Source organism: Macrotis lagotis, chromosome 2, assembly GCF_037893015.1.
Source record: "Macrotis lagotis isolate mMagLag1 chromosome 2, bilby.v1.9.chrom.fasta, whole genome shotgun sequence".
Taxonomy (NCBI): Eukaryota; Metazoa; Chordata; class Mammalia; order Peramelemorphia; family Peramelidae; genus Macrotis; species Macrotis lagotis.
The window spans coordinates 219,043,495-219,062,612 of NC_133659.1; the positions used below are offsets into that span (position 1 = coordinate 219,043,495).

Sequence of the window (19,118 nt, forward strand, 5' to 3'; positions counted from 1 at the left end):
ACCTACAGTATTGGTTGTTGGGATTAATTATTCGGACATCAGGTTTTACAATCTTCCCTATGCCCTTAACCTTTTTCCCTCTTTGCCCTCCTACCCCCATGAAATTTGAAAGAAATGAGTAGTGGAGAAAGCATTATTAGGTGAAATAATGAACCTATTTATATACAGTGCTTTCAAGTTTACTGAAGCACTTTCCTCACAGAACTCAATATCTATTATTGGTAGCATTGCTCTCATTTCTTCCCCCCCCCCATGAAGTAAATTCTAAGCTCACAGCTAAATCCCAAATCTTTTGATGCAAAAGTGAGTCTAGGTTTAAAATTATTTTCCTTGTGCTAATGCATGTGATGCCTTGTAGCATGTAAAATAAAAATTGCAAATATGTGCTTTTTGGAACAAGAAGTACTTGTTCTTTGGACTAAATGTTTGGCCTAAGAAGTGTTACCTATAGCTAAATGTAAATTTCACTGGGCCTACCTTGTAAAATGGTTGTCAAGAACCATATTCTTTTTTTTCAAAAAGGGTAAATTTGGCTTTTTACTGTCACTTTTTAATAAGCAGAACTCCCATCAAAAGGGCTGCATTTTTATTTCCACTAGCCTCACCATAGAGGATCAGTAAATTTTTTTTGTTTGTTTATAATTTTTTTTTATGCTAGGTATATTTGAGGTACAGACCCAACTAGAGAAGCAGTTATTAGTGAATCATTGACATTCTGGAATGTATTAATTGCCAGTTTGAGGGTTGAAGTCAAGAAATTACTCAAGCTACTTGCATGAAACCTTGAGTGAGGCAAAAGTAAATTTCCCTTTGAAAAGGTTCAATCAGGAGTGTAGTGGGAAAGCTATTAGGCATAGATGGTATAGTAAAATGTTAGGGTGCAGATTTAAGTTATAAATTTCTGTATTTCCTGGAACAGACTATTTTCTATCTTGGCCTAAATTCAATAGAGGTTTGTTTATATTGTAAGCTCAAGAAATCCATCAGTAACTTGAAGATTTTTATTACCAATTACTTTTAACTTTCTAGTTTCCCATTGTTTCAGAGCTACCTCTTACTCATACTACATTTCTATCAAATATTTAACCTGTTATTTCCCACAGACTAATGAAACTTTGTGCTTTCTACTTGTGAAGTGCTTAAATATAAAGGAATAAATGCATTTATTTCCTCCAGAGACAGTTTTGTATTTTTATGAGACCTTTTTTAAGGTTGAGTCCTCTGGTTTATAGAAATGTCTTTTATGAACACATGGGTGGTGGGTCTGTAGGTGTTTTGAAGGGTAAAATCCTGGAAAATGGATTTTTATGTGTGTGTATACATTTATATATGTATTTATATTTTATATATATTATACACACACATATATACATATATATGATAAACTTGTTATGGCCATTAAAGTTTTAAGGCATCTGTGTTATTGGGGATGAATATAGAACCCAAAGTGAAACCCAAACTTAATTTCAAACATTTGAAGTGTGGTCCTTTAAAAGAAAAGTAAATTGGCCCCTTATTATTAGCTAATTTTCTTAGCACAAGGAGAGATAGATTAGTTAAAGGATTTTTGAAAGTGGCAAATTTTGAGTTTTGATAGGAGTATGCATGCCAAGATGTTAGTTGAACAAAGCCTGAACAATTATCTTCATTATCTTCAATTATCTTCATTTAACCTTCAAATCCTATTTTTTGCCACATAATTGAGTGAAGAGTTGCTATACAGGAGCTGGGCTTAAATTGTGCCTATGTGGAAAAAGTCACTTAGCCTTTAAGATGAGTAATTGTAGACTAAATAGTGTTAATGATTTTCATGTTATCTTAACTTGGTCTAGCTCCCCTCCTAGTCAAATTGAATTTTTTTTACCCAATTACTGCAGCCCAACCCCCCCCCCCATCAGAACCCAAAGAGTTTAAGTTTTTGAGAAAGGGAGTATTCTACATCATTTCTCAAAGTTGCATTCTATACATTCAATAGCATTTACAATATTATCAATGGTCACTGCTGCAAGGAATCACTCATTCTTTACACATTTCACTTTTAGCCTCCCCAGGCTAAAATGGAGGACAGAAGATGTTTTGTAGAGTACTACATCTTACCGGAAGCCTTTTACAAAACAAAACCCACTGTGATCAATTTTAACAAAACGTTAGAGGAGCAGCTGACCCCCCCCCCCCTTGTGTGCAATCAAGTTGAGAGATTGCAATTTTTAAACCTTCCTGGGTATATCGGATTGTAGGTTCAAAACAACCCGAGTTAGGCTTGCATCATCCTGGTGTGTGTTAGCCTGGGAGATGGGTTGCTAGGAGATGACTTGTGCTGCTAATTAGTCCCCCGCCCTCCCGGGAGTGCCTATTAGGCCTTAGCCTTCCTAGGCGGTTTAAAATGCTTTGGAAGGGCGGCTGTATTTTTTTTTAGAATATATTTTTCAGACCTATCATTTTCAAGTATTGTGCTTAATACTTGAGATAATACAGTTTGTATGATATAATAGGTTGTAAAAATGTTCACATTTTTGTTCAACAACGTTTTTTTTAATCGAAGCCGTTTCCGGGCCTGTGCCGGAACGCGGCGAATCGGAGAACTGAGCTGAGAGTAGGAGCGGCGGAAGTGGGCGACGACCCCGAGGGAGGAGCGGAAGAAGGAAGGAATTCCTGGAGAAGGGAACTTCGCCGAGCCGCTAGCATGGGGAGCGGGGAGCGGCGGAAAGCGGAGCACGTGGGGGAGGGGGCGGGGGCGGGGCGGCCGCAGCCTCGCGCGACTTGGGGCTGGGCGGCCGGGACTCCCGCTCTCGCGCGCTCGCGAGTCCTGCGCGTGCGCAGCTTCCCCTCTCCGGTTGTGGCGGTTTGTCGAGGCTCGCGCAGCGCGATGGCTGGTGCTGCCGCGGCCGGGGTGTCCCGCGGGCCTCGGGCTTGCTCGCGGCCCGGGCTGTGGGCTCCCCTCGAGGCGGGCGGATGGACGGAGCAGAGGAGGCGGCGGCAGGAGCGGCGGGCCTATGCGACCCCTCCCGCGGCTGGCGCCGCCGCCCAGGGGGAGGATGCCCTCTGGGACCTGTGCCAGCGGAGGCATTTCCTGGTGGGGCCTCAGCCGCCGCTCGGAAGGGACGCCCTGCGGGCCGGCCACCACCCCGGCTTGGGCCCCCTCGGCGTGGGCCTGCGGAAGAACCTGGCCTCGCAGTGGTGGGCCTCGGTGGCGGCCTTCAGGGAGCACATCTTCCCGCTGGACACGCCCCTGCGCCAGCCTTGGCCCGCCGGGCCCTCCGGCCGGGGCCTCTGCCTGGTGCGTGCCGACGCGCTGCGGGCGGTCGTGCGCGACCCTGCGCTCGGGAAGGACCCGCTGCCGGCCGCCCTGGAGAGCCTGGTGGAAAGCGCGGGCACGCTGCGCGAGGACCTCCGGCACGGTACGCCCCCGACGGGCACCGGGGTAGCCCGCTTGGCGTTGCCCGGCGTGGCCCCTGCAGAATTCCTGACGGAAACCACGCTTGGCCGCGTTGGGGCGGGCGCTTCTGTGTGTCCGGTAGGCCGGCCGGCACGGCGCTAAGCCCCGGGAAACTGCCCAGTGCATTCTTTTCTCTGGCCTTACAATACCGGAATTTCAGTTTTTACAAAGACTCTTCTACTGGTGTCTTTGGGTTCTCCCGCGCCTTCCCCCCCTCCCTCGGAGGACTTCGGGCTTCAGTAGATTGAGCTCACAAAGACAGAATAAAAGGATCCGGGCTGTTACCCAAATACTCTGTGAAATACTAAGTCACTTTTTTCTTTTAATTTTTTTAAAGTCTTTTTCAAGGCGGTGGGGTTAAGTAGGCCACACCTGCCTCAATAATCATTTTCAAGGGAGGCAAAGAAGCACACCCGCCTTTAACTAAAGAAAAATTCTTTTCAGGGGGTCAGTCGGTATACAGTTATTAAGCGCCTACTGTCAAAGGCATTCTATCGAGCTCTTGGGGAGATAGATACGAAAATAGACAGTTCTTGCCCTTTAGTTAATGAGACAAACATAAAAGGAGGCAGAAAGAAGGGTGAAGGAAGATAGGGAGCTGGAAAGGGTCCCAATTTGCGGAGGTCGTGGAGGGGAGAGGTCAGAAAAGCCCAACGTTGGCAGCTAGGCAGCTAGGTGGCGCAGTGGACAGAGCAGCGGCCCTGGAATCAGGAGTACCCTGGGTTCAAATTCAGTCTCAGACACACCTAGCAGTGTGGCCTTGGGCAAGCCACTTAACCCCATTTGCCTTGCAAAAGCCTAAAAAAAAAAAGCCCGACCCAGTGCAACTAGGTGAGAAAGGAGTCATTCTGAGCTGAGCTCTCTTCTTGAATGGAAGGGATACTACCCTCTTCCATTGTATTCCCAGGAAAAAGCTTTCAGGGGTAAGGTGAGTCAGAGAGGTCCTAAAGTAGTGTAGCCAAGTGAGAATGAGGAGGCAATCTGAATTATACTAAAAAATAAAAGTGTTTTCCTAAATTGAAGAGTCAGGTTTCTGTGAAATTATTTTTGAGAATCAGTAAAATTATAAGAAAAATCAAGTTTTTAAAAGTGGAGCATTTTTTTTTTCATGTTGGTAGCATTTGCAATGATTTCTAAGATTGCAAAGATGGAGCAAACATTTCAGGCTACTTCTCAGTTGGAGGTCAGGAAACATGGTAAAGTGGGTAGAGTACTATTTTTGACATTTGGTTTCAAATATTCAAAATTTCTCTGAACCTCAGATCCCTTACCTGTAAAATGATGCTACCTAAACTTCCAAAGACCATTATGAGGCTCAAAATGAGATATTGTGTATAAAACACTTTGCATGCATTCTAGTGCTGTCTAAATGTTGATTTTTACTATGATCCGTTATTATTGGGATTTGTAATGCTTAAGAAACCTATAAAGACTGTTTATTGCATTTAATTCACTGTTAACTAATCTCACATTAATGTTAAAGATTTCTAATTGGTTGGAAATATTTTGATGCTTCATCAAAAAAAATTAAAGTGGTTAGAGAAGTGAAAATTCTGATTTAAATCGTCAACCTTAAATGGAATCTTCTTAAACTGTGCTGATTTAATATGTTTTGGTAATTTTTAAATATGGAGACTACTAATTATAAAAACTACTGAGCCAAGAATTACTTCTTAGTGATTCTTTGATATCATTGCTACAGCTTATATTTGTACTAAAATCAGAATACTAGGGACTTATATAGATTTTTGAGGCAGGTTAAACTATGGAGTATAAATTTATAAAATGAATAATTTATATTTTGACAGGTGCTTTGAAACACTATGTTAATTGCCTGGATCTGGTAAACAAAAGACTACCTTATGGTCTTGCTCAGATTGGAGTGTGTTTTCAAGATGTACCTGATATTGGGCATACATGTGATGGCATTAAAAGGTATAAATTAAGCTAAGCATTTATTAATAGATATGCAAAAGATAAATACAGTGCTATCCCTCTCAGCCCTCAAGAAGCTTGCAGTTTGGGAGAAAAGATTTGTGCTGAGGATTTTGATGGTGTGATTTGCAAATGAATTGGCTTTAAATGAGGGAGGGCAATAGAGATGGGCCCGCTGGGAGACCTTGGCCTTTTAGGCTCTCAATTTGACTGATGCAGTGCCCAAACTCTTTCAGAAATGAGGCTAAGAGTGATGGTCTTTTTTGGTTCCCCCTTTTTGGTCCCAAGTCCCTCTAAAAACAACGAAATCTATCTAGAAGGGAAAAATCTTCAGGATATCTGGCCAACACAGAAATAGTTGTTATTTACATTCACTCTGAATCAACCTGGACTCAAACTATGACCAGTGGGGCTTGTGCTTGAATCTATTGTTGGCCAATCCAGGAGAGCCAAAATGATTTGAGTTTAAGGCATGAGAGCCAAAATGATTTGAGTTTAAGGCATGATCCTTAAGAAAGAAATCTAACCAGTAAATCCCCAGATAAACCCCTTGTGAATTTTTAGCAATCAAAATTTTCATTCCTTTGGGCAGAGCACCCATACCTAAGGCTAAGGCTATGATCTCCTATTTGGTCAGAAGCAGAGGGAGAAGAGAGGATGTTACAAGTACATAAGAAAGACACAGATGAAATATTGAGAATTGAGAGAGGGAGATCAACAGGGAAGACTTCATTGAAGGAAGCAAAAGACATCAGGGTCCTCACAGATAGTGATTAGAAGGAAGAACTGCTCTGTTGAACTGCTTTACATGGGAGACAGACCAGGGGGGTGGTGTGTTCCAATGACCATGAATAGCTCCATATCCAACTAAAGCATAGATTATTTGGTTCTAAGAGTAATGTAAAGTAAAAGTGGAAAAATAGATTGGCAACTGTATGTCTATGAACCAACATTTTTTTTTTTGATTTGGGATAGAATAATTATTGTTTTGCTTTCTGATTTTGAAGGCTTTCCTGACTTTTCTGTTGTTAAAGAATAGGTGAAAGAACCATGTCTTCCCTGGTGTGGTTTACCGCTGCAAGAACAGCAGGCCAGTGGCTTGATTTCTGGTTGCGACATCGACTTTTGTGGTGGAGAAAGGTGTGTTTTTAAAAAATATTTTATTCCTCCTTCCTATGCCCCCTAATTACATATAAATACATTAAAAAAATTTTTTTTTAGACTTTTGAGTTCCACATTCTATTCCCCCTTTCCTCTTTTCCAGATAGTAAGCAGTTTGAAATAGGTTATACATGTATAATCATGTAAAACCTTTCATTTTAATCATTTTGTACAAAAAGCCTTGAAAGAGACAACATTAGTTCTTGGTTCTTTCTCTGGAGCTAGATAGCATTTTTCATTATGAGTTCTTTGAGATTTTCTTGGATCATTGTATTGCTGAGAAGATCCTAGACTATGATAGTTGGTCATCACACAGTGTTGATATTAACTGTAATCAGTGTTCTCCTGGTTCTGCTCATTTCATTCAGTATCACTTTATTTAAGTCTTTCCAGATTTTTCTGCAGTTATCCTTGTCATTTATTCTAGTACAGTAACATTCCATAAGTTTAGTCATTTCTCCAATTGATGGGCATTCTCTCTCCAATTCTTAACTTCCATGCTGTAAATATTGAATAAATAGGTTCTTCTCCCCCTCCCCTCCTTTTAAAAAAATCTCTTTGTAATACAACCCTTGTAGTGCAATTGCTGGATCAAAGGGTATGCACAGTTTGATAGCCTTTTTGGCATCATTCCAAATTTTTCTCCAGGATGGTTGAATCAATTTACAATTCTACTAACAGGGCATTAGTGTCCCAGTTTTCCCACATCCCCTCTGACATTGTATTATTTTCCTTTTTTTGACTTATTAACGAATCTGGTAGGTTAAAATGGTATGGTAGGAGAAAGGTATTTTGGTAAATATCTTGAATTTAAAAACAATTTTTAAAAAATTAAGTGAGGCAGTCTAGCATAATAGAAAGAGATGGATGTTTGTTCAAGAGAGACATGGGTTCAAATTCTCATCACAGATAGTCTTCATGTATCTGTATTTAAAACTTTTCACATGTCTAAATTTATGAATTTTAAGCAATGAAATGAACTTATTTGGTTATTGCTTACAGTTTAATTATTTGTTTAGCATGTTAAATTGGGGGCAGCTAGGTGGCGCAGTGGATAGAGCACCGGCCCTGCAGTCAGGAGTACCTGAGTTCAAAGCCAGCATCAGACGCTTAATAATTACCTAACTGTGTGGCCTTGGGCAAGCCACTTAACCCCATTGCCTTGCAAAAAAAAACCCAACCTTAAAAAAGATAGTGAATTCAAGATTTGATATTTCATGCAAAAGTTGATTTATTTTTAATCATTTTTAATGGTCAAAGTTAGAGAATAGTTGTTTATAAAGCCTGTTTCAAATGTTGATTTTTTTTCCCTTAAATAAAACATCAGCTACTGTAGGTAAAAACAATTATAAGGAATATTATACTATGAAGAATTCTGTCTTAAAATTTTTTTTTTGTAGAGCAGTAATCATGAAAAACTTTCAGTGGTTTCATGACAAAATAAAATTTAATGTCTAAACTTCCTGTCTGCAGAATGGTCAAGAAGGATGAGAATTGAGTAAAAGATCATTTGATTTGACAATTAGAGTTCATTGATTACTTTGGAAAGAAAGTTTTAGTTAAATAATGAAGCTAAAAACCAGATTGTGGAGAGTTTAAGAGATTATAACAGTGGAAGTACTTATTGTAGACAGTCTCCAAAAATATATCCACAAAAGGGAAGAGATGTGGAATAATAACTAGTAGTCATAGATGGATTAGTGAAGGATTTTTGAAAATGGAGGAGTCATGAGCATATTTGTGGGCAATAGGGAAGCCGCCTAGAATAGGGAGAGATTAAAGTTTAGTGAGAGGAGATGCTTTAAGAAGCAATCTCTTGGGGCAGCTAGGTGGTACAGTGGATAGAGCACCGGCCCTGGAGTCAGGAGTACCTGAGTTCAAATCTGGACTCAGACACTTAATAATTACCTAGCTGTGTGGCCTTGGGCAAGCCACTTAACCCCATTAGCCTTGCAAAAAAAAAAAAGAAGATGATGCAATCTCTTGGAGAAGACAGATGGAATAGGATTACTTTTTTTTTTTTAAGGTTTTTGCAAGGCAAGTGGGGTTAAGTATCTTGCCCAAGGCCACACAGCTAGGTAATTATTAAGTGTCTGAGTCCGGATTTGAACTCAGGTACTCCTGACTCCAGGGTCCGTGCTCTATCCACTGCACCACCTAGCCGCCCCTGAATAGGATCACTTTAAGCAAAGAAAAGGGCATATGAGACTGAGTGTAAGAGAATCCATCTGAATGATATGAGATGAAGCTTTTGGTGAATGGACTCATTTTTTTGTCTTTAGTGAAATACAAAACTGAGAGGTTGCCATGGAGGCTTGAGGAGGGTTGAAAAGGTTTGGAAAAACCTTTGTAGTCAGTGGGATAGTAAATTTGAGTCTTTTTACTCAGTCCTCATTCTTCTTGACTGTTCTGCAGATATGAAGTTTAGGTAAAAATTGATATAGTGGGACAGTAAAAGTTTTGTTTTTCTGCAGTGAGGATCCAGTTTAGTGAAACCTAAATTTGTAGTGGACCAGTCTGCATGGTATATTCAGAACATGACTAGAAGCTGGAGAAGCAGATAGTAGTAGTAGTAGTAGTAATCCAAGGTTAAAGTTTGGCAAGATTATGATTAGGTAGAGTTTGTGAACATGGAAAATAGAACATTTGAAAGTGATGGAAAGATCAGGAATATGAACATCATTGTATTTACATGAGGTGGAATGGAGGAATGAAATAGATTGAAGTATATTTGAGGGAATATCAATATATATGATGACTTGCCCAAATATGAGGACATGATTTGGAATGGAGACTGAGCAAGGCAATGAACTCATTGAGGAAGGAGGAGAACTCATTCTCACCAAGGATCTGTTTTGGGTGTAACTCGAACCTCAAAAGAAGTAGAACTTGCTAAGTAATAGTGACAGAATTTAGGAAGTGACAGTGAGGACTCACCGAATTTTCCCACCATGACCAACGAATAGGGATATGAGTGAAAATGGGCTAGTATTGGAAAAGTACTTATTAGGACATGCTTGGACCCCAGGTGGGAGTCAGGGCTCAGTGCCAGAAGATAGTTGGAAGAGAGAAAGAAAAAAAAGGTTTAAGCCAAAAATTAGTTTGATTTTCGGTGATCCAGAGGGTCCAATTGAAAGGATGGGCAGATCTAGATCTAGCGTGGGATATAGGAAGGAGTTAGGATAGGAAGTAGATAAGATTTGTAGATCAGTAGCCCAGGGGGTTCAGAATCATTAGCTTGAGAAAAACATTAAGAGGTGAGAATATGCTAAACATGGACAAATGATTCCAAGTAGAGTATCAGTAGTTAGTGAGAAGTCAGTTGAAGAAGGCAAGTATTCAAGACAGATTTTTCTAGATCCACCTTAGAAGTTCAACCTTTTGACAAATATTAGGTGGTGATTTGTGTTCTAGAGGCCCATTTTCACTGCACATAATAGCACTCATATTTATGTCTTACTCCCTCCCACCTAACTTTATGCTGTTGCCAGATTTTCCCTTTCTATTGGTTGTACCCAACATCTACCCCTTTCTCATATTCTGTTCAACACTATCCTCAACTTATTCTACTACTACCCCAAAGACAAGGATGGAAATTGAAAGTTTTTCTCCACTTCTCTTTCTTCCTGATTAAGTACATAATCCAGATCCCTGTTTTACCCTTTCTTCTTCCCATCTGAGGGAATGAAATGCACAAAATATTTTTTGAAAAGGAAATCAAACTATAGAAATACCACTATATAGTTTATATTCATGTCCTCCTAGGCATAAAAACAAACTTCTATTTAAATTTCCTAGAAAATGGTATTCTGGTTTTTTTGTTTTTTGTTTTTTTACTTTTTGAAAGGCCTCTGATTTCTAGATTTTCTCTTCACATCCTACCTTCAAATATTTTTTCTTTCTAGGACTTTGAAGGATTCTTGTAATTTTGTTTTTGTTCCCTTAGTTTACCTTCTTCCTCTGCATTTTTACATTTCAGTTCTGTCATAATCTTTTTAAGATAGTTACTGCAGGTTCTACTACTGTTTTTGGTTCAGATTTTTGTAGTCTCTGGTTTACACTTAACTGATTTGTTCCTTGAGAACTCTCTTTTCTATCATTATTTCTTTGGTATCCTACAGTTGCTAGAAAACTGAATGATTCTTCATGGGTTGCCAAAATGAGGCAAAGACTTGAAACTTTATAGACTTTCTGACTTTTCTTTTTAGGTTTTTTTTTTTTTGGCAAGGCAAATGGGGTTGTGGCTTGCCCAAGGCCACGCAGCTAGGTAATTATTAAGTGTCTGAGACCAGATTTGAACCCAGGGACTCATGACTCCAGGGCCGGTGATTTATCCACTAAGCCACCTAGCCGCCCCGACTTTCTGACTTCTTAAAGCCAGCATTTATCCACCAACTGCATCACATACTTCTCTGGGACTATCACTTGTTGAAAAAGGTGCTAGTTTGCTTTTGGGAATTGCCAAGAAAAATTGAGGAACATGCACATTTCAGAAAAAAAAAACCTTTGGATATTTTCTCTGAATTCTTTGCTCTGTTGAATTGCTCAATCAAATTGTAATCAGTCATTTTTAAGCACCTACCATGTAGTGAGTACTCTACTAGGGTCTAGGGGTATAGAAATCAAACAGTCCCTGCACTCAAGCAGCTCATGTTCTATCATGAGAAAACAATATGTAAATTCAAATGTAGTTTAGAGTGGAGGATCCATGATAGAGGTTCTTGAAATTTCTGTTGTTTTTTCAAAGGTTCTTGCTGAATTTGTTGTGCTAGCTTCACCTTACTGAGCAGATTTTCCAGTTGGTTTCTTTTTATTGCAAAAGTGCTTGCCAACTGAGATGAATCTTTTCTTTGAACATATGTTTACTTTTGCTCTTCAGTCAGTGTTTGCCTGTCTGCTAACTTTTTTTTTTGGTATCCTTGCCAAAAATGTGCTTTATTGTGCCTCTCAGACCTCCAGGATTGGACAAAGTCTGTTATCTTCAGGAAAAGAGGATGGTTATTTGGGACACTGTCAGAGAGAAACACTGAGTGAATGAATGAATCAAAGCATTTATTAAGCCCATAGTGTGTGCAAAGCTCTTTGCCAGGTACTGGAAGTGATGATACAAATAATAGGAGATAAGAGGGCCTATTCTTCACTTTTCCAGTCTTACTTCCATCATTCTTTTCCAACTGTTCCGACTGTCCCCATGCCCCATCCCTGATCTCTATACTAGCCTTGGGAGCTGGTCTAGATGGACACAACTGAGCTGGGTCTCTCCTCTGCTCTTGGCCGTCTATTTATTTCTTCCTGTGTTGTATTAATTACTTTTAATCAACATTTAATTACTCTTTTGGTCTCCTCCCTTTTCATTCTTCACATCCTTCACTCCTCCACAGCTACAATTTTTCTTTTATGGTCTTGGATCTGATCTACTTCATGAGTTACAGCAGCTTTTAATCTGACACTGCAAGGACTTCAGAACCAAAAGTTGGTTTTCATACATTGTTGAGCCACTCTATTCCTATATGATGGGGTTAGTGAGTTGATCTTTTCCTGTAAGAATTATTCTTTTAGCGTCCTTTACTTTCTTGCCATTGATGAGTTTTCTGAATTTTGGTTGTTTGTTTTTGTTTTTTACTTATAATATTTGGTGTGGTGGTGGGAAGCCACCCTTTAGAAAAGCTATTTCTTTTGTACCTTCCTGGAGTTACTCTAAATTCTTATTTCTAAAATTGGTATTAAATGGACATTAAATTTGATAAAATATCAAAACATGAACATTTGGACTTTTCTTTTTTAGTTTGCCGTAAGTCCGTCCAACTTCAGCAGCAGTGATTGTCAAAATGAAGAGGGACGTAAAGGAAGCAAGCTGTTCTACAGATTTCCCTGGGGAAAAGAGCCAGTAGAAACACTCTGGAATCTTGGAGACCATGAACTTTTACAGTTGCATTCTGGAGACAAATCTAAATTACATGTAGGATGATTTCCTTTGTCTTGACTTTACATCTCTCAATAATAATCTGAATAGGGAGGATCCTAAATTATGCTGACTTAAATGCACTTCGAAATAAACACAAAAGAGGTTTAGGAACTGAAGAACTGAGAGGTAAGGATTTGAGGTAAGGGTTTTCAAATCAGTCAAGTGGAGAACATTTTTAAAATTACTACTTTGTGGAAGATGGTTTTCTAGGAACAGTAGAAGATTTGGAAGTGATACACCGATCTTTCTATGAAGGAGTGGGAGAGTCACCAGAGATTTATATAAGGCAACAACAAGGATCTGGACAGGACAGAGTGAACTTTAAAAGAGGACAAGGAGTTGCTGAGGGAAGATCTAAAAGTGGCATTGAGCAAGGAAGTATAACAATTCTTCCTCTGGGCCCTATCTTTCAGGGAGAAAAATAAAAAGCCAGCTTCAGAATTAGGTGCCAAAAGCGGACTTCAGGAAAATGGAAGGATTGTAAAAGGAAGAGATCTTGAATGAAGAAGAATTTAACAATAAAGAAAGATTAGGAAGCTAAAAGGAAGGTTAGAAAAAGTACAGGGAAGGAGTTTCTGCCTAGGTAGTTCTGAGGTACATGTATTAGATGATCAGGAATTTGTTAGCATTTTTCTTGAACCTAATGGTAAGTTTTTTTTTTGAAACTTAGCCTGTTCAAAACAGAATGCATTATCTTTATCCTTCCCCCTCAAATTCAGCTTTTTTGTTTGTTTTAAAGGCACGTCCTTGCTTCGATTCACCTAGACCTCTTTGACTCTTCATTCTACTTAATCAACTATCAAAGTCTTGTCCCATCTTTCCAATGACTCTTCACTAATATCTGTAACGTACTGCCACCTCTCTTCCATTTCTGCAACCTTGTTTCCTTTAAAGCTTAGTTCAGACATCACCTCCTGAAATCTTTCTTGATTTCTACCCTCTAAACCTTAATGTCTCCCCAACAAAGCTACCTTCTATTTATTTTTTGCATATTTTATGTGAGAGGCAGTGTGGTATGGTGGATAGAGAGCTGGCATCAGAATCATGAAGCTTTGATTATAATCCTGACTCTGTCACTATGACTGTATTAATTTCTTGCCAAGTCTCTTCACCTCTCAGTGTCCTAATGTAAAGAATATAAACTGCAGAATGAGCATGAGTCAAGGTCTAATAAATCACAGGTCCCATTCCTGATTTTGTGTGTCTTTCCCGATACTGGAAGTTTTATAACAGATGAATCTTTGCATGTCTATTCCCTAGTATGGGCCATTTCTCCCTAGCTGTACTATATTCTTAATTCAATGCCACTTTTAGAGTCTCTAATTTCTTTTAAGCCTCATTTCAGACATCTCCTACAGAAGGTCTTTGCTATAGACATTTCAGAGCAGTGATTATTTATGAAAGTACCTGCTATGGAGAAGCATTTTATCTCTAAGGATGCTCCAGAGTATGCAAGTATCTGTTGAAAGTATGACTGTTATCAGCCAAACTTTGGGTGCTTCTCCAAGGCTCTAGGCTGGGTGCTAGGAAGTCTCAGGAACAAAAACTGGTTCAGAGCCTCTCCCTAAGGGTTTATTAGGGCAGGGACAGAAGAGGTTCTGCCTTTACTGATCAGGTGCCCCAATGGGAGTTACTGGGAAGGACACCCTTTCTGAACCTTAAAAAAAGTCCTTACTTTCCATGAGAAAGTAGGATTAACCAAAGGGTAAGAAGGAAAAACAGGTACAGCTCCATATTCAGTACCTAACATAAAACTTTTTATGTACTTTTATGTACTTTGTAATCATTAAATAAAAAGGAGATTTAAGGATTGTTTTAAACTTTTGATTTTTGTACCTATACTTTGTAGAAATATTTCTTTATTCAACAAGCTTTAAGTAAGTGGTATACTGTTTGCCTGGCCCTGGGCTTAGCTTTGAGCATACAAAAACAAATAATGTTCTCTATGTTCTTGAAACAAAAGAAAAATTGGAGTACTGAAATAGAAGAAACATTTGGTGGGTGTTTTAACTTTTCCTATTCTCTATTCTGATACTACTTTGAAAAGCAAAAGTGCAATACTTTTGATTTGCTACCCTATTTCTTTGTATCTTTCAGAAATGAAAAATACACTCTAGGAAAAAATGGAAAGCCCTGAAGATTTTCTATACACTAGAGAATATTCACTGGATAGATTTAAAGATAAGCAGGTTACTTTAGGTTAAAAAAAAATCATTGTCCTGTTTCCCCTGTTCCACAAAACTTCCTTGATCCATTCTCTTTTTTGGATTTCTTAACTTTCACATTGTCAGAACTGCATAACTAGGTATTAAATTTTAATTACTTATTGTGACTAAAGATATTTTTGCATCCTTAGAAGGACCAAGGTGTCAATTGATGCAAAAAAAGTTATAATTTTACTTTGAGATAAAAATTACCTATTTTCTATTTTATTTGTCATAGGGATTAAAAAGTATACTGCTTTTCATTTGATGCAGCTTAGTCTCTGTTGAGTTATTTTTGAATTTTGTTCCTTCTATTGTTAAATGGGGAAAAAAAGGGGGAGCAAGATAATACATTACACTGTTCCAAGCCTGGGATAACCTTATGGAAAAAAGTTTTCTTATTGTCAACTTTGCTCTTTCTTGAAGTCAGTGCTTTTTTGTTTCTTGTAGTTTCAATATTTCAATTCTAGTTTGAGATGTACTACAGAAATATTAGGTACAGTTGTAATTAGTAAACTCTTTAGAAAGCTTGTCTCACTTGGATTGTTTTGTATCTGCTTTAATCTAGTTTTGTAAGGATTACTTGGAAGAGTAACACCAAAAATATTATAAAGACATCATTTAGCAAGTGCTTTTCGATTAACATCTAAGTATGTTTCTGGAAGGATCATTCATAGAAAATATTGAAAACAAATCAACAGGGTGTGCAGTAAAAATTACAAGGTATTGTAAGTTTTCTGTAATAGTAGTGGGGTAGTCTAATGCATTTATCACATATTATTTCCTAAGCAGATTGATAGGTTTCAAAGAATTGGAATGCCTTAGAATACCCAACACTTAAACTGTACTTAACAATTTATTCTTTCTTTGATTTGGTCTTTTGTTTAATGGAATGTCACACAACAAAATTCATGATATTAACATTGCTTTATATATTTTGAACAGCTGTAATTTTGCAGTATCCTGTCAATAAAAATAATATGAAAATGAGTTTACATTTGTATCAGTGAAGAATTAATTGTAGCATTATAAGTGAGACATAGGAAGATTTTTTTCAGAGTAATGAGCTTATGAAACTACCTGATGATTTGATGCTACAGAAAAAGAAATGAGAAAGAGAAAGAAGAGTGGCTTAATTGCTAATTTACATAATGAAACTTTAAATCTTTCTAAAGTTGAAAATTTTAAATAATTTAATAGTATCACAGTGGTATCAAACAAAAAGGAATTTAAAAGTAAAAGGCATTTTTTCAGCCTTTTTGACAAATGCATATTCTTTTTTTCTATGAAGGGCCGAGATGGAAGGAAAAATGTGATTCCTCAAGTCCTTTCTGTGAGTGGAGATCTAGACCAAGGAGTGTTAGCTTATCTCTATGATTCCTTTCAGCTAACAGATAAATCCTTTACAGGAAAGAAGGATCTACAGAGAAAGGTATTGTGGGAGACATGGGAAGGTTGTCCATAGGAGACACTGATGAAATCAAAATTATATACAGTTGTTTCATTTTAAAAGTTTGTGTCAGTTTCTTACTTGTTTAACCTGTGGGTAAGCAGCTTCAGCAGTTGTATAAGTTCCTGGTATTTCCAAAAGATAGGTTCTACCCAGAGCGTATCAATTGATTTTAGTGTGGACACCCTCTCATTCTCATGAGGACCAATTGGTAGTGATGACTTCTCTAGTTTCAGATAGAGTGGTCAGTCAAAGGCAGGATAAAGATTAAAAACTTGTGAACTAGCAAGTGTTCACAGTTCATCCAAGCAATGGAAGCATGGAGACTACTAGAGAAACTGCTTCTTTGCTTGTTTTAGTCAGTGAGACTAAGGATATAAAATTTTGGTGGGGGGGGGGAGTTTGTAAGGCAAATGGGGTTAAGTGGCTTGCCCAAGGCCACACAGCTAGGTAATTATTAAGTGTCTGAGACTGGATTTGAACCCAGGTACTCCTGACTCCACTGTGCCACCTAGCTGCCCCAGGATATAAATTTTGATCAAGGACCTGGCAGTCTGTTCAAATATGTTTGTATGCTAACAGGTACTGTTTTCTTTTTCTATATTAAGGATATAAATTATACATTCAGGCCATATTTTTATTGCCTAAAGTCTTTTATATATAGATTTTATTTAAAAGTATTGATATAATATAAATACATAAATGATCTTTTTGTAATGTAGAATCCATGGATGGGAAGAGATCATTTATTTATTTATTGACTTTTTTTTGAGAACGGATAATTTAGATAATGAAACTTCATACTCTTAACAGTTAGATTAATCCTGAGTTTCTTCTAGCTCTTAGAGGTGAACTTCAGTAGAAAGTCTTGCCACTTACTTAACAGATGAGAAAATTAAGATCCTGAGCAAGATGAAGCATTGTTCAAGGTTGCACAGCAAAGTAGTGGCAGAGCAAGGGCTAGTTTCTACACTGTTACTCTTAAAGTATGATGACCTTAGTGGTCTAATAGGAACAATTATTTTTTAAATATATTAAACTAAATATTAATTTAGCTTCCAGTTAAACTAAATATTCTTCTATCTTGTGTCAGACCTCAGCATGAGGTCTGAAATGGAAATATTTATGACAGTTGCAAGTTATCCTTTTTCTTGTCCACAGTGTTTGATTATGTTGAAGTTTTAAACTAATTTCCATTCTTGATTAAAAAGACTTAATTGTTGATTAATCTTTATATTGTATTTAATCAATGTTTATAATCATTTTTTCTTTTCCATAATTGTCTTAGGTACTTAAACTTCACCCTTGTTTAGCTCCAGTCAAGGTGGCTTTGGATATGGGAAGAGGTCCAACAGTGGAGTTGAGACAGGTTTGCTATTAACATATATTTAATTTCATGGATATAACTTTTTTTTTCTTTTAGGTAGTAGGGTTAAGCGACTTGCCCTAGGACACACAGCTAGGTAATTATTGTGTGTCTGAGACCAGATTTAAACTCAGGTCCTCCTGACTCCAGGACTAGCTGCCCCCATGGATATAACTTTGAACAAAAAAAAAAATCACTTAATAATTTTGCTTTAATTTATACTTGATTACTTTAATGAAGCTTAAATTTTATTTGCTCAGCACTTAACTTGCTGTGAACTAGTAAATTACTGGTATTATTGGAGCAGGCTATTTTAATAATGATAAATATAATTTAATTTCATTCGGTAAACACTATTAAGAGTCTACTCCATCGAGCACTGTTTTAGATTCTGGGGGCACAAAGACAAAAATGAGAGTTCTGGGCTGTGTGTTTGTGTGTATTTCAGTGTGAATTATTTTTCTTCATTACTTTCTGCATTAACAGAGGTGTGCTGAATCTTGTAATTTTGATTTCCTTCCTTCTGGTTCAACTTGAAACTGATTTAAGAAGAGTCAAGATGGTTCCATCCCAGTTTTGTCCCTAGGGTAAATCATCATTTTAATCTATTAAAGAACAAAGGGAAGAAAACTCTTCTTCATTCCAGTTACTTATTTATTTTTTAGGTTTTTGCAAGGCAAATGGAGTTAAGTGGCTTGGCCAAGGCCACACAGCTAGGTAATTATTAAGTGTCTGAGACTGGATTTGAACCCAGGTACTCCTGACTCCAGGGCCGGTACTTTATCCACTGCGCCACCTAGCCTCCCCTTCATCCCAGTTATGGCTCCTCATTGAGAAATTGGTGTGAAGGTTAGCATTTTCAAAAATGCTGTTGTCCCACAGATGCAATTCAGAACAATCAAAAGGTTAGTAAGATTCATTGTTTATAGAGTTGAAATGAAAGAAATTCTTGTTTCAGAGATGAAGGAATCTCATCCTCAAAAGGATACACAATTGGTCAGGAGGAAAAGGCTGCTGTTAGATAAAATATTTAAATGAAATATATGAAATCAAACATTAAACAATAGTTATACAGTAGATTTTCTGCTAGATGCTGATATTCAGAGATAAAAACCAAAGATTTTGCCCTTAATTATGAAAAATATAGATTTAGATTACTGTAATTAAAGATCCCATAAAAGCTCTTTTTCCTTTTCTTATTTTTCCTACAACTGACCAAAGAAATTTTTATAATGTTTGTTGTTTTTATTCATTGCTAATTTACCAGAATTTCCTAACTCTTACTTAATTGCCTAGCAAAATAATATCAAGTCAATAAACAAATATTTATTGAGCTGCTTTTATGTACCATGGGACTACAAGGAGTTTATATCAAGTGACAGATTATTTATAACGTAACTTAGTTTATTCAGGGTATGTATGTGTATACACACACACACACACACACACTAAATATAATTAGGGAAGGAATGATTGCTTGCTGTTTGAGAGATCAGGAAAGGCTTTGGTTTAGAAAGTGACATTAGTGGGGCAGCTAAGTGGCACAGTGGATAGAGCACTGGCCCTGGAGTCAGGAGGACTTGAGTTCAAATTCGGCTCAG

The 19,118-nt window shown here is 37.9% G+C and overlaps 1 protein-coding gene across 1 annotated transcript in view; it reads left to right on the forward strand.

Annotated features, from left to right (window-relative positions):
- The first annotated feature begins 2,776 nt into the window (after positions 1-2,776).
- POLG2 (DNA polymerase gamma 2, accessory subunit) overlaps positions 2,777-19,118 on the forward strand; it is a 28,972-nt gene continuing 12,630 nt past the window's right edge. Inside the window, exons 1-6 of the mRNA XM_074224786.1 lie at positions 2,777-3,398; positions 5,245-5,371; positions 6,406-6,511; positions 12,318-12,491; positions 15,993-16,133; positions 17,440-17,520. Coding sequence (XP_074080887.1) covers positions 2,867-3,398; positions 5,245-5,371; positions 6,406-6,511; positions 12,318-12,491; positions 15,993-16,133; positions 17,440-17,520 — 1,161 coding nt within the window. The 5' untranslated portion in view covers positions 2,777-2,866. The remainder of the gene's footprint in view (positions 3,399-5,244; positions 5,372-6,405; positions 6,512-12,317; positions 12,492-15,992; positions 16,134-17,439; positions 17,521-19,118) is intronic.